A 21,153-nucleotide genomic window follows, 5' to 3' on the forward strand; every position below is an offset into this window, starting at 1 on the left:
GGCACGACAACCATGCGCCGTCCTCGTACTCCGGTAGATACGGAATTTCGGCATTTTCGTATTTTTTCTCGCTTATATACGGACGATCTATCAATAGCATGAAGTTGTAATTCGCTGCTCTCGCGTGCGTGCTTATGCACGTTTCGAGTATCCGTTCGGTCGTTATGTTGCGACGATCCTGATATTGACGATGCAGGTAATATTTCGTTACATTGCAAATTCTCTTCGGTACTATTAATCTCTCGAGAGGACTACATGCTGTTTTCGTGGAACAAGACTCCATTAATTTTTTACCTATCGCGTTTTTGCTTAAATCGGTTAATGGAAATTTCGTCGTATGCATACGCGTACAATGTTCGTCGAACGGGTCTTTTTCGGAATCCGTCTCAGAAGTAATTGACATGCCTTTAATAGTAGTGGCACTTTTCGTTATTCGTATGTTACTAATTAGAAATTATTATCGCTAAGCCTTATATATAGCTTATTCTTAGTAATATCATATCGCGTATGCATCTTACATCCTGAAATTCACCGTTTGTTTTTTTTCCTCGAGATACGCGTGCGTGCGCGATAACGAGTGAATCTCGGACGAATGCGGTATCGTCGATAGATTAGTCGTTTTCCCTTGGATACGTAGTGCTGATTTATTCCGTTTTTTTTTCGCGGTTCCGAGTGATTTGTTCCGTTTTTTTTTTCGCGGTTTCGAGTGTCATCTTTATCGTTCGAACGAACGTATAAAATAAACGCGACGATTTTTGCGGGAGAGGACGCAGCCATGCGCGAAGAAGAACGTCGAGTGCTCGAGAGCGTGCGCGAAGTCGCTACGACGGACGATTATCGCGCGTGGGTGAGACGATGTGACGAGTGTCTCGCGACATTGCGCGAGAGATGTCGAGATGCGCGACGGCGAGTTTCGACGGGAGCGATTTTTTCCTTGGTCGCTCGAATTCTACGAGTGATCGGTGCGAGGAATCATTTGCGGAGACGCTTCGAGCGCGAGGGCGCGGGTGTCGAGAGACGCGAGAGCGAGGACGGGGATGGCGGTGAAGTCGAGTCGCGCGCGGGATTCACGTGGACCGAAGTCGATACGGCTTTCAAGAGACGCGTGTTGACCGGCGCGGTGATTAATCTAGATTATATTGAACCTTTACGATTTCTCGAGGACGCTAGGGATACCGTGCTTCGTCGCGTGCGAGACGTTATGGGTCGATGTCATAGCGTTAAAGTGAATACGATTTTTAACGGAGAATTCGTATCGGGTGATGAGATCGCCGTTAAGACTATCGCCACGAGAAATCATTCACTTTTGCCCGCGACGGATTTGCGCGAGTGGTACGACAATCGCGTCATCGACGATATTATGACGTCTTTGGAGGAATTTCAAGAACGCGATAGCGGATGGGCCTTGTCGCGCATACTCGATTTAACGGTGAACGTGAATAGATATAATCCTATGCGCGCGGGTTGTTACGTGCGAGTTCCGCGGGAAATTCAGATGAAGAGAGCGGTGGTTAACGTCCGAACTAACGATGAGGCGTGTTTCGCGTGGTCGGTGATCGCCGCTTTGTATCCCGTTAATCGAAATAGTGAGAGAAGTTCGCGATATCCGCATTATTCCACGGTGTTGAAACTGGAGGCTTGCGAGTTACCTATGACTTTAAATGGAATCGGACGATTTGAACGATTGAACGAGATATCGGTGAACGTGTATACCGTCGGAGAGAGAAGACGCGGGAAGAACGGTGACAGCAGAATTTGTATCGTTCCTCTTCGTTTGACGAATCGATAGAGGGAGAGACACGTTAATCTGCTGTATTTGAGCGATACGACGCGCGAAGACAATGAGATTGGACATTTCGCTTGCGTTAAGAATCTCTCTCGTTTAGTCGGCGCGCAAGTGAGCAGACGACGAAACAAGACGTACGTGTGCGATAGGTGAGTTTTTTGATTGTAAAAAATAGTTCGGTAATGAAATATCGATCTAATGTCTATTTCATTGTATTTTTTTCTTTCGTAGGTGCATGCATTATTTTTACACGAACGAGAAGTTGATTGCGCATAGCGCGGACTACGAGAAACTGAACGATTGCGCGATCGTTCTTCCCAGCGAGGACGATAAGTGGTTGACGTTCGATAATTTTTCGAGAAAGGAACGAATTCCGTTCGTGGTGTATGCCGATTTGGAATGCGTGCTGGAGAAGAAAGATGGAAGTGAGAGGAGGAGAACCGCGAACACGATTATCACTCAACATCATAAAGTTCACAGTGTAGGTTATTACACGCGCTGCTCCTTCGACGATGCCGCGTCGGCGTACAGATCTTATCGCGGCGAGAGATGCGTCGCGTGGTTCGTGCGCGAGTTGCACGAATTGGCGCAGCGCGCGAAGATCATTCTCGATACCGCGGTACCGATGGTGGATCTTACGCCCGAAGAATGCGAGAGATTCGCGAGCGCGACACGCTGTCACGTGTGCGATAGATCGTTTGAGGTGGGAGACATTCGCGTGCGCGTTCATTGTCATTTGACCGGCCGTTTCAGAGGTTCGGCGCATTCTAATTGTAATTTGAATTACAAGGATTCTCATGTTATACCCGTGTTTTTTCATAATCTGTCGGGTTACGACGCGCATTTTATTATTAGAGATGTGGCTAATGCTTATCCCGGTAGCGTCGAGTTGTTGCCGGTAACGAAGGAATCGTATATAGCTTTCACGAAGAACGTTTAAGATACCGCGACGACGACCGATAAGCGAAGCGACGGAAGCTCTATACGTTCTAGATGCGTTAAATTACGATTTGTGGATTCGTTCAAATTTTTAGACGCTAGTCTCGAAAAACTAACGTCGTATCTCGACGAGAGTAAGTTGACGATCACGCGAGGCGAATTTCACCGTCTCGTCGACGACGACTTTAAACTTCTCACGCGCAAGGGCGTATTTCCGTACGAGTATATCGATAGCATCGAGAGATTGCGAGAGACGCGTCTTCCGCCGCGCGATTCCTTCTACAGCTCGTTGATTGACGACATTGTATCTGAAAACGATTATGCCCACGCGATTCGCGTTTGGGAGCGATTTCGCATCGAAACGTTGGGCGATTACAGCGATCTCTATCTAAAGACCGATGTTCTTTTACTCGCAGACGTGTTCGAAAATTTTCGCGCCGCTTGTCTGGAGAGTTACGGTTTAGATCCCGCGTATTATTTCACGTTGCCGGGATACACGTGGGATGCGATGCTGAAATACAGCGGAATCCGTTTCGAGCTACTCACCGATATTGACATGATGATGTTTGTGGAGCGCGGAATACGCGGCGGTCTCAGTCAGTGTTCGAATAGGTACGCTCGCGCGAACAACAAATACATGAGCGCGTTCGATTTGTCGCAACCGTCGATCTATCTGATGTATTTAGATATTAATAATTTGTACGGTTGGGCGATGTGTCAATCGTTACCCTATAAGCAATTCGAGTGGGTTAGAGATTTTGAGAATCTCGATGTAAACTCTATAGCGGAGGATTCGCCCGTTGGTTATATTCTGGAGGTCGATCTAGATTATCCGACTAATGCGCACGACACCCACGCCGATTTACCGTTTTGTTCGATACGCGACACGCCGCCCGGAAAGCGGCGGAGCAAGCTTCTAGCTACGCTATACGATAAGCGTCGATACATCACGCATTATCGTAATTTGCAGCAGTGCATTCGTCACGGTCTGCATTTGACAAAGATTCATCGAGCGTTGCGTTTTTTACAGTCGCCGTGGTTACGCGGATACGTGGAATTTAATACGCGTTTACGTACTAATGCGAGTAACGATTTTGAGAAAAATTTATACAAGTTGATGAACAACGCCGTCTTCGGTAAAACTATGGAGAACGTGCGTAATCGCGTGGATGTTAGACTTGTGACTAAATGGGATGGGCGATATGGAGCCGAAGCGTTGATCTCTAAACCGAATTTTCACAGTAGAAGCGTATTCTCGGAGACTCTCATGGCCTCATGCTGGAATTGCGTAAATTGTAAGCGAAAATTAACAAACCGATTTACGTCGGCATGTCTATTCTCGATATATCTAAGATTCGCTTGTATGCTTTTCACTACGAATACATGTTGCCGCTCTACGGCGATAAGTGTAGAATATTATATACCGATACGGATAGTTTCGTGTATAGTATCGAATGCGAAGACGCGTACGAACAAATGAGATACGACATTGATAAATTCGATACGAGCGATTATGTCGACGACAATCCTTACGGTATGCCGCGCGCGAATAAGAAGGTTCTCGGTTTGATGAAAGATGAGAATAACGGCGCTCTCATGTTAGAATTCGTAGGACTCAGAGCGAAAATGTATGCGTTGCGAGTCGAGGGTAAAAGCGATACTAAAAAGAGTAAAGGAGTGAAGAGAGGCGTCGTTGTGAAAACGTTGACATTTGACGATTATACGCGCTGTTTGAAACGCGAGATCGAAATGATTCGCGAACAGTCGTGTTTGAGATCGAAATTACACGAGATGTATACTGTCCGCGAGACGAAAATTGCGCTCAGCCCGTATGACGATAAACGTTATGTTATACCCGATTCAGTCGACACTTTACCGTGGGGACATTATAAGATACCTCTGTAAGAAAAAAAATGATCGCGAGCGAGCGAGCGAGTTGATAGTTTGTAAATATATACACAATGTATCTTTTTTCTTTTATTTCACTATTTGCACATAAAGTATATTTATTATTATAACGTATTACAATATGTTAGTTTTATTTATCCAAGAATTATGCGATTTGTCCATTCCCAACCACTTTACGAGCGCCATATTACCCTTCTGACGTAATATTCTTTCGACGAGATACACGTCGGGATCGGAGACTCGTTGCAATTCGTACTCGTAGAATCCTCCGGCTATCGGTTCGCCGCGTGAATCTGTCAGCATGTACGTCACAGGATTCGTCTTTCGAACTTCAGCTACGCGAAAGATCTCCGTGGTCCAGTTCGGCGTGTATCCCTTCTCGAAAAGTGTTTTGTACTTGCTCACGCGCACGGGATCGTTCGGTCGAAATTTTTCCGGAGCGGCGATCTTCGGGCGGCTGTACACCGTCGATAGGAGTTTCGACACTCGAGCGGGCGTCACGTCGATTGGACGCATCCCAATAGTTCGATGTTTACGAGCGTTGTACTCAGATATTAGATGCGGTAGCGCGTCGAGCCACTTGTACGTTCCGTTCAACGTGAAATACTTCCACATGGAATTTTTGAGTGTGCGATTGAAACGTTCGACGATCGAGGCTTTTAGCACCGAAGTTGAGTAGTGATTGATTCCATGTTTTTCTATGAATCCGCGCATCTCAGCGTTATAGAACTCCTTTCCTTTGTCAGTTTGCAGGTTTCTCGGATAGCGTTTGGAAGCACGTGTTACACTTGAGAGAGCTCGAGTAACTTCGATGCCGCTTTTTTTCTTAAGTGGTATCGCCCACGCATATTTACTTAGAACGTCGATAATAGTGAGTATGTAATTGTAACCTCTATTGTGTCTAGCGTAAGGACGCATTTCGACGACATCCGCTTGCCACAAATCATCGTATTCGCGTACGATGACGCGTCGGCGGGGGAAGTTCTTTCTCGCAGGTGCGTGCAGTTCATTTACGAGTTTTCGTTTCGCGGCACTCATTTCATTAACTCTCTCTCTCTCTTTTTTGTTACCCTTTTTTAGACTGTTGACCTTTATTCGTAATGTTATCATCCTCTTTAATAACTATCGCGCTTGATTTGCTCGTTTTAGGAATCGTCGTCGTCGTAGTTATTTTTCGCGCTAATTTGTTTATGTTTTTCTTTAGATGCAATACTTCGTTCCGCACCATTTGCGTCGTCGAAATCTTCAGATCCTGCGATGCTTTATTTAACGAGTTTTTAGTCGTCTCGACAAACTTTTCTAAATCGCTTATTCGCTTAGCGACCTCGATTTTCGTCGCGACGAGCGCCTGCAAATTCTCGAGCGTTTGTAGTCGACTCTCGAGAGCGTTCTCTTTCGTGAAAATTTGAGAAATTTCGTTTTTCAGAGAACGCGTACTTTCATTCGCGGCATTCTGAACAGTGTCGATCTTCGCGTACAGATCCTTCGTTGACGAGTTCGCGCTGTTCTCTGGTTTCGTTATTAGAGATCTTATATTCTCGCGCTGTTTTCCTTCTTCCGTTTGCGCGTCGCGTATAATACGCGCGACGTATTTCTTGCTCGTCACGTCGTCGTCATCGATCGGCCAGGCTACTCGCTGTATCTTGAAATTTCGAGCGTCGTAATGCGTGGAGGAAGAGGCGTCGTTGTTGGAAATGCTCAGACACAGCGCGTTATTGCGCACGTAATTTCGTAGAGATTCTACACTCGCGCGTAATTTACCGCTATAACCGTGTTCGCGTTTTTTTTGTAATGATACGCCGAATTTGTTTACAGGCATCGCGCGGTCGAATAACGCGTGCGCGCTTGCCGCTGTCTCGACGTGATATCTCACAGTATTGCACCCGCTTCGCGAAGCTCCTCGATTATCGATAAAATTTCGTTGTTGTACGCGTGCGCGCTTGCCGCTGTCTCGACGTAATATCTCACAGTATCGCGCCCGCTTCGCGAAGCTCCTCGATTATCGATAAGATTTCGTTGTCGTGAGCGTTGTTGCCAGCTCGACGAGAAGCGTCTAGCAATCGAAGACGATCCACCAATTCATTCGGATTGTCCCAATGAACATAATCCACGGTATCGTTTGTCACGCGCATGACGGATGGTACGCGACCTCCGCCGATTCTTTTTCTCGGATTGTCCATTTGTAAAATCGGCGCTATAACATGCTTGTATTTGTATCCCTTATTTCCTAATACCGGCAAACGAGTATTATGTTCGCGTCTATGAGCATTAGTTTGCAGCAGTATACTCTTATACGCCGCTTTGTCTCTCTCTGTATACTTGAGATCGTCGGGAATTCTCTTGAAGATCAATTCGAACAGACCAGGAGTACCGACATATTTGACTCCATCTATAAATATCGCATCGCGCCTACGTCGAATCGTTTATTTCCAAGCATAGTGCCGGTGTCGGAAAAGTAAACCCCGTAAACGTGATCGAATTCGCTCGATATACCGCTGAGAAGTGTACCTACGTATCTTCGCGCCAACGGACCTAATTGACTGCGTAAGAGATCCCGTCCTCGAGGAGATCGCAGAGACTGTCTGATTGACGTTTCGAATACTGCGGGGGGTGAATCGAAGACGTCGTCGCTCGTCTCGAACGCCTCTTCGACAAGCGGCTCCGCGAAAGATTCTTCTCCTGCGAACTTAAGCCGTTTTGCAGGCGATATATTTGACGCTCCTGCGGGTGTGGAAGTCGCCACAGGCGAATCGCCCGACGTACCGCCCAAACGTTGAAATCGTTTAGCCTTCAAATTTTTCGCGGATAGCAACGGTAATGCGTCTCTCTCCGTTTCTTCTTCGTTCTCCTCTTCCTCTCGCATCGTCGTTTTCCCGACACTTTGCGCAAATGCGTCATCGTCATATTCGCCATTGTCGTTATCAATCTCGTTCTTCCTCACAATTTCGCGTTTCACCAATTCCTTTCGCGCGGAATCGTCTCCCATACGCTCGGCGATATGACGCAACGGTTCGACAATCGGTTTGAATCGCGTTTCTAAAGCCGTCTCACTCTCCATTTTACCGGTCTTCAATGCTCTGCGCTTCTTGCGAATTGACGCGCGCGTTCTCGCTATCTCTTTCGCGGTTTTCTCACGCCTATCCACATCCGTCATCGCGCGTTGTTCGTCAACGTCTCGCCTTCTTTCTCTCTCTTTTCCTTTCCCTTTCCCTCTCTATGATAGCCGCGACGACAACGGCGATAATTATAACGTCTTACGGCACGATGTAATCATTGAATCCTCGCCTGTATCTACCGTTACGTAACGCGCTATCTTTGTCGATCACTAGAAAACCGTATCGGTATTTCCAACACGCGCGACACAGCGCGTAAAAATCATCATACGACATATCGGTATTTACGTGATCGTTATATATGTGTTTAAGATTAGTGCCATCTTGTTTAAAAAGTATTAACAGATTCGCATTATCGCGTATCAAATGTTTCGGTATTTTAGCATACGACTGGCACAGATAGAAACAATCAACGTTGGCATGTCGCCCCATAGCAAAGTATTCCCTTACAGCGTCCTGTTTATCACAAGCCACGTCGTCGAACACGAATATCGAATTCGGTAGCGCCTCGCTCGGTAAAATGACGTCGGTATTGTTCGAATACGTAAAATAACCGATATCTTCCATCGGTTTCAATAATTTTTCTAAATATCGATACTTGGGCTGATGTAACGATTTTGAGTAAACATATACATTCTCGAATCTCACGCCGTGAGGACTCTCCAGAAGACTTATCAACACGTTTGTTTTACCGCAATTAGACGGACCGCAGATTACGCAACGAATTGCGGTTGGTAATAAATAACCGTGTTTCCGTTGTTTCTCATTCATCGAACTCGTTTTACCGTCGATATTCGACACTCTTATCGCGATCGATTGACGCACGAAACGCATCGTTTCTCTCTCTCTTTTTTACGATTTTTCATCCGTTGTCGCGAGCGACTCCAGTGCGCAGACTCGCGCGCGCACAACGGATAAAAAAGAGAGAAGAACGGTCGCGTTGTTAGTTCGATTGATGACGGCAGCGATGACGTGATAAAATCGCGCACTTTTGACGTCCGCGCTCGACAAATTGTGAAACGGTATTGTTCGAAAACCGAAATATCATTTCGCTTAAAAATTATTCGCAAGTAAAATCCGCATTTTTCAATATGTTGTAAATTCGCAAATTCGAATTTAACGGGCGTCGAGAAACTTCTCGAGATGTCTATTTTTCAGAAAAACTCGATCGTTCGTATTATCTCCAATTTTTTTGGAGCATAAGAAACGCGTGTCATAAACAGTGACAATAACAACGTCAACCGTCGACAAAATCAGCGCGACGCACGGGCATGCGCGCCCATACGTCACGAACAGCTGATTGCCAATCAGCTGTTCTAAAAAGACTGCGCGCATGGCAACCGCGAAAAAGCCGACGTCAGGCCTCATCGGCGGCCAATTACGCGCGGCGCCATGAGGTCACCGCTAAACAATCAAATTTATTGGGCCACGTCGCAACGGGCCCAAAATTCCGCTCGCCTTTATAACGGGCACCGCACGCGAGCAAGCCGAAGTCTCGCACTTTTTGTCAAACCGCTCAGTTAAAACCGCTCCGCATAGTAAAAACCGCTTATAACGACCGCTTATTCTCTTGGACTTTCCGCAATCTTTGTATCAAACCGCTGATCAACCGCATTACACGACCGCTTACGACTTTGGACAACGCATTTTTCTCGCTCTTGTGTCTCTACACCGCTCGCGATACCGCTCGCGAAACCGCGCTCACTTTGTTACACCGCTGTTTCGATAATCGAAATCACTGCACTAAACACTTGTCTTTTAATTTTGACTTCAATAAACGTCAGTCTTTTGTGTGAACGAGGCGCACTTTTTTCGCTTAACGACCTTCCGGTCCTATCAACGCACTGTCGGATTCGCTCGCGAACATTTCTGGTCCTTCGAGCCGGATTAACATCCGCCTCCGCAGTTCGTGGGTGAAATTCACGTGTGTCGTCCAGTGCGCGAACCTGAACAGAAAGACAATTAGTGAAGATGAGTGCCGATTTGAAGGCGTTGCTGGAGGCGCAGAATGATGTCCACGGGCGAATGTCTCGCTCCGTGGACAATCTGCGCAAGATGGGAGTCTCAAACATCACCGCCGAAGCCATCCAAGCTCGCCTCCACCTCCTCGAGACGCTGTGGAACAAGTTTGAGGCCCAGCACGAACTCATCAGGACAGCGCTGAAAGATAAATATCTCGAGAGTGAGTACGCAAAAGCTGATTTTATTGACATTGCGGAGTCAACTTACGTGACACAGCGGAGCACGTTAGTCGGATACGCGAACAAACTAAAAAGCGAGCCGCCCAGCGTGCCGAAGACCGAGGCTTACCAGGAGCACGCGCTCAAGACATCGTTGCCGCGGATAAAGCTCCAGACGTTCTCTGGCGCGTACGGAGACTGGCCAGCGTTTCGCGACATCTTCCTGTCCATTATAGGAGACAATCCGTCTATCTCTGACGTGGAAAAGCTCCACTACCTCCGTACCAGCTTACAAGGTCCTGCGGAAAAATTAATCCGGTCATTACCGATTGTCGGGGGCAATTATGAGCGGGCGTGGACGATTCTGAGCTCGCATTACGAGAACAAACGGGAACTCATTCGCGCTAACTTCACCGCTTATACCGCCGTGCCAAAGATGAAAGCCGCAACCGCCGACGAGCTAAGTCGCCTCTATAACGCCGCCACGACTGCCATCAACGCTCAGGAGAGCATCGATAGGCCCATTGCCACGCACGGGATGGACCTTTTCAATCACCTGCTCGTCGATCGATTCGATCCGCAAACTCGGATGGAATGGGAGTCCTCCATACGCGGTTCCGTCGATCCGCCGAGTAATGCCGTCCTGATGGGTTTCATGTCCGAGCAGATCCTCACACTCAACGCCGTGCATCCGAACTCCGTTGCGAAATCCGGAGGAACTTCCAAATCCGCGAAATCGCATTTCGTGAAGCGCACATCCGACTCCTCGACGTGCGCAGCATGCAAGGGCAAGCACTCCCTTATGCAATGCACGGAATTCAGGTCGAAAACCGCGAGCGACAGAAAGAACTTCGTGGAAGCAAACAAACTGTGCTTCAACTGCCTTGGCAATCACTTCCTCGCCAAGTGTCAGTCGGTGAAGACTTGCTTCACGTGCAAGTCACGACACCATACGCTACTCCACGACGCGTACGCACAATCCGACGGAGCGAGTTCTCTGTCCACCACGCGACTCGCATCGGATCGCAAGGCGATCCTTCTCGCCACCGCACGCGTCAACATCACGGACCACTTGGGAAGACCTCACGCCGTCCGTGCGCTGATCGACCAGGGGTCAGAAGTTTCCCTGGTCTCAGAAGCTCTGGCGCAACGCTTGCGTCTGCCGCGAAGTCACTCTTCAATGTCCGTCGCCGGCATTGGAGGAGCATCCGGAGCAACGCGTGGAAAGTTATCCTTGAGCCTCTCCTCTGGGGTGACCGGAGCAACCCTTCAGGTACTAGCGTACGTTCTTCCGCGCCTCTCGTCGTACCAGGGACCCATCTTGCGAAGCAGCTTCACTTGGCCACACATTCGCGGCCTTTCCCTGGCGGATCCGCAGTATCTCGATCGAGATCCGATAGAAATACTGCTCGGCGCAGACGTATACTCCGCCGTACTTCAAGATGGGCTCCGCAAGGGACGCAAGGACGAGCCCATCGCTCAGCGGACCTCGCTCGGCTGGATCTTGTCTGGAGGTCACAAGGCCACGCTCCAGAGCAGCCATACCTCGCACCAGTGCTCCATCGACCACGAGTTGAACGACCTGGTGCAGCTGTTTTGGGAGCAAGAAAAAGAGACCGCCGCTCCCGTCGCTCTCACCGCCGAAGAGAAGAGGTGCGAAGACCTCTTCACCCGTGAGCACGCACGCACCAGCACCGGACGGTACGTTGTGAGACTGCCGTTCGCTGGAGCACCGCCCTCTCTCACCGAGACCCGCAAGCCGGCCGAACGTCTGCTCAACGCCAGGGAGCGCCGCTGCTCCAAGGACGCTCGATTCGGCGATCTTTACCGCAGCTTCATGCAGGAGTATGAAGACCTGCAACATATGGAAGTCGTAAACACCTCATCCGAACAAGAAAACACCGCTAAGTGCTACTTACCGCATCACGGAGTGCTGCGGGAAACGAGCACATCAACGAAGCTCAGGGTCGTCTTCAACGGCTCGCAGCTCTCGATCTCGGGCGCGTCCCTCAACGTCAACTTGTTGACGGGCGCCAACCTCCTGCCAGTCCTCGCCGACGTGCTCCTTCGTTGGCGTTGGCACCGCTATGTCTTTGTGACGGACATCGAAAAGATGTACCGCCAAATCCTTATCCATCAGGAGGACCGCGACCACCAGCGGATACTCTGGCGGCACCGAGTCACCGACGACGTCCGCGAGTACCGCCTACGAACGGTCACGTATGGCTTGGCGTGCGCGCCATTTCTCGCCATACGGACCCTACACCAGCTAGCTGACGACGAGGGTTCGCGATTTCCGCGCAGAGCGGTAGCACTACGCCGCGATACTTACGTGGACGACGTCGTCACCGGAGCAAGCACCATCTCGGAGGCCACCACGTTGCAGCGGGAGCTACGCGGTCTTTGCACGGCGGGCGGGTTTCCGCTCAGGAAGTGGGGGGCCAACAACCTCGGTATCCTGTCTGGAGTCCCACCAGAACACCGGATCACCAGCTCACCGCACTCGTGGTCCCACGAAAGCCACGCTACACTGGGCCTCCACTGGCACCCGGCCAGTGATCACTTCACTTTCTCGGTGCAAGCGCGTCACTTCACCGAGTTCACAAAAAGACGCGTTCTGTCCGAGACCGCACGGCTGTTTGATCCTCTAGGGTGGCTCACTCCGGTCACAATGCGAGCTAAAATTTTGATCCAGTCCGCCTGGCTGAAGAAGCTGGACTGGGACGCTCCTCTTCCGTCGGCAGACGCCCTGTCCTGGAAGAACCTCCTCTCTGATCTTCCGCGCCTGAACGAGATCAGGGTATCTCGCTGGTTAGGCAGTGACGGACCACACACACAAACCGAACTCCATGGGTTCGCCGACGCCTCGGAGCGAGGATACGCCGCGGTGGTGTACCTCCGCTCCGCCACCGAATGGCACACCGCAGTTCACCTGCTGGCTGCCAAAGGCAAGGTCGCCCCCGTGAAGCCGGTGTCCTTGCCTCGACTCGAGTTGTGCGCGGCCACCCTCCTGACGAATCTCACTGCTCACACGCGCACTCTCCTGGGTTTGCCCACAGCGCCAGTCTTCCTGTGGTCTGACTCCAGGGTAGCGCTGAGCTGGATCCAGGGGCATGCCTCCCGCTGGAAGACCTACGTGGCCAACAGGGTGTCACAGATCCAGGTCCAACTGCCCGACGCTCGATGGCGGCATGTGCCGGGAAAGGACAATCCGGCCGACTGCGCCTCCCGAGGAATCCAACCGGGTGACTTGATCGGCCATCCGCTCTGGTGGACCGGACCATCCTGGCTGCGGAGTGACAAGGCACTTTGGCCGAGCAACGACTGCGTCTTGCCAAACTTGGAGGTGCCGGAGCAACGAGCCGCCGGCTCGCTCAATACCTCCGTCAAGGCCATCACCGAGCCAGAACTCATTCTCCGTTTCTCGTCCTTGCACCGGCTACTCAGGGTGACGGCCTGGTGTCTTCGTTGGCGCAAAATCGCACGGAAAATGCACAACGTCACAGACGTCGCACAAACTCTGGAGCCACGCGAAATCGAAGACGCACTTTTACGATGGGCTCGAACTTCGCAGGCACTGCACTACACAACCGAGGTCTCATCACTGAGCAGAGGACGTGCTTTGTCACCACGGAGTCCGCTCACCAAGCTGAGCCCCTATCTGGACGACAGCGGCACAATGCGAGTCGGAGGCCGTCTCAAACACGCCGTCCTGTCTCACGATGAACGGCACCCAATCATCATTCCGCCGGACTCCTGGATGGCTGGGCTCCTGGTGGACTCCTGCCATCGTAGGACTCTACATGGAGGAGTGCAGCTCACCCTCGGGCTACTGCGCCAACGGTTTTGGATCCCGCGAGGTCGAGCCATCGTCAAGAAGTCCATCCAGCGATGCGTCACGTGCACCCGATGGCGAGCCACCGCACCGCAGCCACTGATGGGCAACCTCCCCCAGGAGCGAGTGACTCCGGCGCGTCCATTTTTGCGTACCGGAGTCGACTACGCCGGTCCGATCCTCATCCGGACCAGCAAGGGGCGCGGCCATCGAGCAAACAAAGGCTTCATCTCTGTATTTGTTTGTCTTAGTTCCAAGGCTGTTCACCTCGAGGTCGTCTCCGACTACACGGCTGAGGCGTTCCTGGCTGCCTTCCGTCGCTTCGTGTCCAGGCGAGGTCTCTGTCACGAGGTGTTCTCGGACTGCGGGACCAACTTCATCGGAGCAAGCCGAGAACTCCGGGAGATGTTCCGAGCCTCAACTACCGACGGCCGTCGCATCGCGCAGGTAGCAGCTTCAGACGGCATTAGGTGGCGGTTTAACCCGCCCGCAGCTCCTCACTTTGGCGGGCTCTGGGAGGCAGCCGTCAAGTCAACGAAGCACCACCTTCGAAGGGTTATCGGCGAGGCAACGCTCACCTTCGAGGAGATGACGACTCTCCTCGCACAGGTGGAGGCGTGCCTCAATTCGCGCCCGCTTCAGCCGCTGACCGACGATCCGGACGACTTGGCGGCACTCACACCCGGTCACTTCCTGATCGGAGCTCCCCTTCTGGCCGTCCCCGAGCCGTCGCTTGCCACCGAGAGAGAGAACACGCTGTCACGATGGCAGCTTCTTCAAAAAATGCGCGATCACTTTTGGGAACGGTGGTCGCGCGAATATCTTCAGACGCTGGCCTGCAGACCGAAATGGCAGAGGAGCGAGACCGGCCCAAGCGTCGGCGACCTGTGCCTCCTGCGGGCGGAGACAACACCTCCAACCAGGTGGCCACTCGCCCGAATCACGGCACTGCACCCGGGAGACGACGGCGTGACACGCGTGGTCACCGTGCGCACAGCATCCTCGGAGTTCGTTCGGCCACTCGCGAAGATCATCCTCTTGCCAGGAACTGACACCGCAGCATCTCCAACGCACTCGGATTCGTGAGCTCTCACGAAACCCGAACTTTCTTTCATGTCTCATCCACATTGTATAATATTCACTCACATCATGTTTCACGGTATCATAATTCCGGGAATCGTACGCGCTTAATCACATGTAATTATATTAAGGCACATTCGATATTATGCGAGATCCGCGAGCCGCGTCATCAGTCCTTTTTTTTTCTCTGATTTCTCTGTTCTCTCTCTTGCACCACAATTTCACGTTCACGTTAACATTTCACTGCACTCGCGAGATTATTCTCAAATTCACTGTACATTTTCTCATCATTCATCACTGTATAAATCTCTTTACTTCACACGATACTATTCTCGCGAAAGACACGAATAAACTGAACGACACGTGTCTTTGTACTACGTCACGCATTCCATTCATGATCACTATCACCAACTCATCAATCGGACCGTTCGCGACACCTGCCCGCGCCCGAACACATTCGCAAATTTCGTCACGTACTGACGAGGCGGGCGGGATGTTCGAAAACCGAAATATCATTTCGCTTAAAAATTATTCGCAAGTAAAATCCGCATTTTTCAATATGTTGTAAATTCGCAAATTCGAATTTAACGGGCGTCGAGAAACTTCTCGAGATGTCTATTTTTCAGAAAAACTCGATCGTTCGTATTATCTCCAATTTTTTTGGAGCATAAGAAACGCGTGTCATAAACAGTGACAATAACAACGTCAACCGTCGACAAAATCAGCGCGACGCACGGGCATGCGCGCCCATACGTCACGAACAGCTGATTGCCAATCAGCTGTTCTAAAAAGACTGCGCGCATGGCAACCGCGAAAAAGCCGACGTCAGGCCTCATCGGCGGCCAATTACGCGCGGCGCCATGAGGTCACCGCTAAACAATCAAATTTATTGGGCCACGTCGCAACGGGCCCAAAATTCCGCTCGCCTTTATAACGGGCACCGCACGCGAGCAAGCCGAAGTCTCGCACTTTTTGTCAAACCGCTCAGTTAAAACCGCTCCGCATAGTAAAAACCGCTTATAACGACCGCTTATTCTCTTGGACTTTCCGCAATCTTTGTATCAAACCGCTGATCAACCGCATTACACGACCGCTTACGACTTTGGACAACGCATTTTTCTCGCTCTTGTGTCTCTACACCGCTCGCGATACCGCTCGCGAAACCGCGCTCACTTTGTTACACCGCTGTTTCGATAATCGAAATCACTGCACTAAACACTTGTCTTTTAATTTTGACTTCAATAAACGTCAGTCTTTTGTGTGAACGAGGCGCACTTTTTTCGCTTAACGACCTTCCGGTCCTATCAACGCACTGTCGGATTCGCTCGCGAACAGTATACTAACGGTATATAGATTTATTCGTTATCTGCGCACAACGAATCGATATGTTTATTCTATTGGTGAACGATTCCGATATTCTCGGACTCAGTGTCGATCAGTTACAATACGTTCCGAAAAAACTCTTACTAGACAAATATGGCCGCTTCGTCGATCAACTGTGGGAAAAATTGCCCGTACATTTGAAGAACGATCCCGATATGGAGCAATATCGGCTTTGTCATAAACATCATAATCAACCGTGGCAACGAGATCACATTGATGGTCCGCCACCGATGATTAAAGATTGTTACGCGTGCATAGAAAATAAGACGACGATCGTATGAATTACGCGAAGGACATCGGTGGTAGAGGTTTACTCAATAAAGCTATAAATACTCTTCCATTCGAACTACATATACCTGGATATCAGTTTTGCGGTCCTGGTACTCGTCTCGCGAAGCGGCTCGCGCGAGGCGATCGAGGGATTAATCCGTTGGACGCGGCTTGTCGCGAGCACGATATCGCTTATTCGCAAAGCGACGATCTTGCCGATCGGCACATCGCGGATCGAACGCTCGGAGCGAGAGCGTTCGAGCGTATCCGAGCCGGAGATTCGACTTTCGGAGAAAGATTAGCGGCATCGGCCGTATGGGCAGCTATGAAGGCGAAAACGAAATTAGGAATGGGTATGACTGGAACGCGAAGAAGTGGCGGCAAGAGGAAAACGAGTACGAGAAAGAGAACGAGGAGCCGAATTCTCCCTATAGCGAAACGCGGCGGCTTCTTACCGCTGTTACCCGCACTCGGGGCGTTAGGATCGTTAATCGGTGGAGCGGCCGGTGTGGCGAAAATAATGAGCGACGGCAAAGCGTCGCGTCGACAATTGGAGGAGCTGCAACGACACAATCGAGCAATGGAAGGTCGCGGTTTATATCTCGCGCCTTACAAGCGTGGCGGAAGCGTCACGAGAAAGAGAAAACGCGTGGTTAAGAAAAAAAAAATCGCGCAAACATTGAGTAACGTTGTAATTCCAATTGGCGTTACGACGAATGAACAATTGAATCGCGCGGCCTTGCGCGTTCGTGTGCGTCACTTCAGAGGTGTATTTATGCGTGACGCACTGCCCGCGCGAGTTCGTCGCAATGAGAGCGGTATTGTGAATCTGGATGACACTTCGGGACCAGGTACGCATTGGGTGGCGTATGCTAAAAAGGGAAAAGAGGCGATCTACTTCGACGCTTTCGGCAATCTTCGACCGCCGCGAGAACTAGAACGTTATCTCGAATGCGATACGCGTATATAATCGTGACTCTCAACAAACTTATGATCAGAGTGTTTGCGGACAATTGTGCCTGCGTTTTCTCCGACAAATCGATTGGAGGGGAGAAAAAAAACCTTTCGGTATCTAATTATAATAATAACGTGCGTCACTATGTCGTTGATTCTTACATTAACTGGGAGAAGCAGCGTTCTCACGGTGAACTACTTTCCACCTTTAGATTTGAGCGACAACGATTACGAGCTCGGTTTAACTAATTTTGAAACCTACAATACAATACCGAATGTGAATGTCTCGAATAATAAATTTTATTTCGACGATAACGACGAAATGATCTCGATTCCCGTAGGATCATACGAGTTGCGCGACATAGGCGCGTATTTGAAAGCGGCAATTCTTCACAAACGACGACGACGACGACCGGAAGATAAATCTAAGAGAAAAAACGACAGCGACAGCGACAGCGAATATCTGTATGATATCGAGTACGAAGAGGAGAATGAGAGTGTCGACGGTAGCGATGGCGGCGGAAGCGAGCGCATTTTCTCGCTACGCGGTAACGACAATACCATGAGAAGTGAAATTAAATGCGTGTATCGAGTTAATTTCGACAAACCGAATAATATCGGCTCGTTATTAGGTTTTTCCTCGTCTCGCGTATTACAGCCGAATAAATGGTACGCGTCCGATAAGCCTGTGAGCATTATTGCGGTTAACACGATTCGCGTTGAATGCAACTTGACGACGGGCGCGTATGTAAATGGAAAATCTGCGCATACGATACACGAATTCGCGCCGAACGTTCCACCGGGATATAAAGTGTCGGAGATTCCAACGCAGATCATTTATCTACCGGTTATCGCGCGACTCGTAATCGATATATCGTTGCGCGTCGTCGATCAGAATGATCGATTGATCGATTTTCGCGGTGAAGAGATCACGATTAGTCTGCACGTACGGCGCAGACGATAAAACGAACGCGAGCGAGTAAGATATGAAAACGGGAAAGGAGGGGAGAGAGAGAGACATAACGATTCGCACGATGCTCGTCGTGAGTGAATTTAATGCTGTGAAGGCGCGTCGCGGCATCGGCAACCATAATCGTATCGTCGAAACTCGAATCGAACGTTCGGGGGGGGGGAGAAGAATGTTAAAGGATTGTCCACCTCCAATATCGCTTTTCTACGATCTATGGGTTTCGTTGTACCGAAAATCGCGCGATAGTTCGACATTATGCGTGACATTTTGAATATCGGCGGAGAATCCATCTTCGACGATCGCATCGTGAAGATTGAGAGTCACACGTATAATCCGTACGCCAACACCACTTTCGGATACAGTGACGAGATACGAATACCCATTCAACAACAGGATCTGTATACGTTGCCGTGCGAGAGTTTTCTCTATATTGAGGGCAGACTACTAACGAAAAATGCTCCATCGGATCGACAACCGCCGGCATCGGGTAAATCGGTCACCCCCTCGATACCGCCACGGTTGGTAAACAACTGCGTGGCCTTTATGTTCGAAGAAATACGCTACGAACTCGACGGCGTGGAAATTGACCGTAGTCGCAATGTCGGAATAACAAGTACAATTAAGAATTACGTATCATTGACAAGCGAACGAGGAAATATCTTGAAGAATGCCGGATGGGATTTCGCAATCGGATCAAGTGGCGTCGCAGCAACGGACGACTTCAACTTCTGTGTTCCTCTCAACACGCTATTAAGTTTCTGTGAGGATTACAAACGTATTGTTATTAATGCGCGTCACGAATTGATTTTGATACGAGCGCGAAATGACCACAATTGTCTGATATCGCACGAGGAAAACGAGCCAAGAGTGGAACTGACGAAGATACAATGGCGTATGCCGCACGTAGTGTTAAATGACATTAATAAATTGTCGTTATTGCGCACATTAGATAGCGGTCGATATCTAAGTATGCCCTTTCGCTCGTGGGATCTTTACGAATTTCCGCTATTGCAAAGCACGACCAAACACTCGTGGGCCGTAAAAGCGGCTACGCAACTAGAAAAACCGCGTTACGCATTTTCGCGTTACAAACCGGAAAGAAAAATATTCTATCGCAGGACATTTCCAGATTTGACGCGTGCAATCTAACTAATGTAAAATTGTATCTTAATTCCGATTTCTATCCATACGACGATATGAATTTGGATTTCGATAAAAATAGAATCGCAATACTATATGACGCGTATACGCGATTTCGACGAACATATTACGGATCCAAAAACGACGGGACAATCCTAACTATGAATAAATTTTTATATTGCGGCCCGCTCGCAGTAATAGATTGTTCCCGTCAAAACGAGGCGATTAAGAGCGCCACCGTGGACGTTCGTCTAGAATTCGACTGCAAAGAAAATGTTCCACCCAACACCACGGCGTATTGTCTCATCATTCACGATCGCGTGGTGGAATATAATCCGCTGACGAATGTTGTGCGTAAAATTCTATAAAACGACGCGTAAACTGTCGTCGAATTGAAAGAGAGAGAGGGGATAATGAGACGGAAGCGGTGAAACGAATAAAAACCGCGGTCTTTATATATATAAGATTGTGGAATAAATAAACGTTGATCTCTCTTTCGACTAGCGGCGACGACGGTTACGAGTAATATCGCGATACCAATTTTCATCGATCTGCAAGGTTTTATCGTCAACGAACGATTCGTGACGAAAGAAGTGGCGATACTCGCGAACGGTAGAAATCTAACGCATCACGTCTTTCGCGCTCCGATGTCATGGAATTTATTGACGAAAGGTGAAAAATCGCAAGCCTGTTGGTTAACTTTGAATCATCACGGATTCCATTGGACCGACGAATACGTGGAATATAAATGTGTTAGACAGATCATCCGCGACGCGATATGTCGCGCGTCGAAGGATCTTAACGCGGACACTACTACGACAATTTATGTCAAGGGTCATGAAAAGAAGAAATGGTTGGTCGACATTGCGGGAGAAGTTGCGGAGCAACGCGATATAACAATCGAAACTATCGACGCCGATTACGAGGACATCGAACCTTTACGAATGCTGGCCACGTCACACACCTATCGTTGCGCTTACCACACGAAAAATTGCGCCTTAGAAAACGTCTGTAAACTACATAATTGGTGGTTGGAGAGACGTAGTCAATTACACGATATGTAAATAACGATATATATTTATATACAATATTTTTTTATATCGGCAATTAATCTTTAATGTATTATTCTTTCTACATTAACTAAATAGTTAAATATATAATATTTACTCATCTAACGTATTACGATTAAGCGTTCATACGCACATCGTCCTTCTTCAAACGCGTTTATCTTTAGTATATAATATTCTTTCCACATTAACTAAATAATTAAATATAATATTTACTCATCTAACGCATTATCTTTAACTTGGCGTATATGTGTTACGATTAAGCGTTCACTCCTCGATCGCTAGTTTAATACGTCGACTATCAAGGATTTCAGCCACCGGCTGACTCCAATTGATAATTCCAATCAAATGTATTATGTTATAATAAAAAATTGTACAATTAAACGTGATTCTCACGCACCCATATATGCACGTCGCCCTTCTCTTTCTCCCCCTCCTTTTTCCTCTCTCATCGATCGATCGATCGATGCTCCATCGCGCTTTCGCGAATTCGAGCGACTCGCTTCCGTGCGCGCGCTCGCGAGAGTC

At 49.2% G+C, this 21,153-nt stretch overlaps 2 protein-coding genes, 1 long non-coding RNA gene and 1 pseudogene across 3 annotated transcripts; 2 read left to right on the forward strand and 2 right to left on the reverse strand.

The window, feature by feature from the left end:
* The first annotated feature begins 775 nt into the window (after positions 1-775).
* LOC145960056 (uncharacterized) lies at positions 776-4,630 on the forward strand. The gene is made up of 4 exons (XM_083079328.1): positions 776-1,707; positions 2,018-2,664; positions 2,821-4,013; positions 4,079-4,630. Exons 1-4 carry the CDS (start codon positions 776-778, stop codon positions 4,628-4,630), a joined length of 3,324 nt encoding a protein of 1,107 aa, XP_082935454.1.
* Positions 4,631-6,597: 1,967 nt separating this feature from the next.
* On the reverse strand, positions 6,598-7,787 carry LOC145960057 (uncharacterized; annotated as a pseudogene).
* Positions 7,788-8,778: 991 nt separating this feature from the next.
* Positions 8,779-10,636, reverse strand: LOC145960791 (uncharacterized). Its single transcript, XR_014435469.1, has 3 exons — positions 10,483-10,636; positions 9,976-10,225; positions 8,779-9,906 (listed from the first exon to the last, which is right to left on the reverse strand). It is a non-coding gene; the product is annotated as an uncharacterized LOC145960791 (long non-coding RNA).
* Positions 10,637-12,039: 1,403 nt separating this feature from the next.
* Positions 12,040-16,170, forward strand: LOC145960058 (uncharacterized). The gene has a single exon (XM_083079329.1). The coding sequence runs from the start codon at positions 12,040-12,042 to the stop codon at positions 14,845-14,847; it is 2,808 nt and encodes a 935-aa protein (XP_082935455.1). The 3' UTR covers positions 14,848-16,170.
* Positions 16,171-21,153: the final 4,983 nt, after the last annotated feature.

This window comes from Camponotus vicinus, unplaced genomic scaffold (genome assembly GCF_025532165.1).
Source record: "Camponotus vicinus isolate PSW18456_S1 unplaced genomic scaffold, iyCamVici1.0 SCAF_10, whole genome shotgun sequence".
Classification (NCBI taxonomy): domain Eukaryota; kingdom Metazoa; phylum Arthropoda; class Insecta; order Hymenoptera; family Formicidae; genus Camponotus; species Camponotus vicinus.

What these genes read in the sequence shown, in the direction of transcription:
- LOC145960056 (XM_083079328.1), top strand. Translation starts at nt 776, where the DNA reads ATGCGCGAAGAAGAACGTCGAGTGCTCGAGAGCGTGCGCGAAGTCGCT. An exon ending in AACGAGATATCGGTGAACGT is followed by an intron (nt 1,708 to 2,017) that starts GTATACCGTCGG and finishes TTTCTTTCGTAG; the next exon opens with GTGCATGCATTATTTTTACA. An exon ending in TGTGGCTAATGCTTATCCCG is followed by an intron (nt 2,665 to 2,820) that starts GTAGCGTCGAGT and finishes TCAAATTTTTAG; the next exon opens with ACGCTAGTCTCGAAAAACTA.
- LOC145960058 (XM_083079329.1), top strand. Translation starts at nt 12,040, where the DNA reads ATGTACCGCCAAATCCTTATCCATCAGGAGGACCGCGACCACCAGCGG.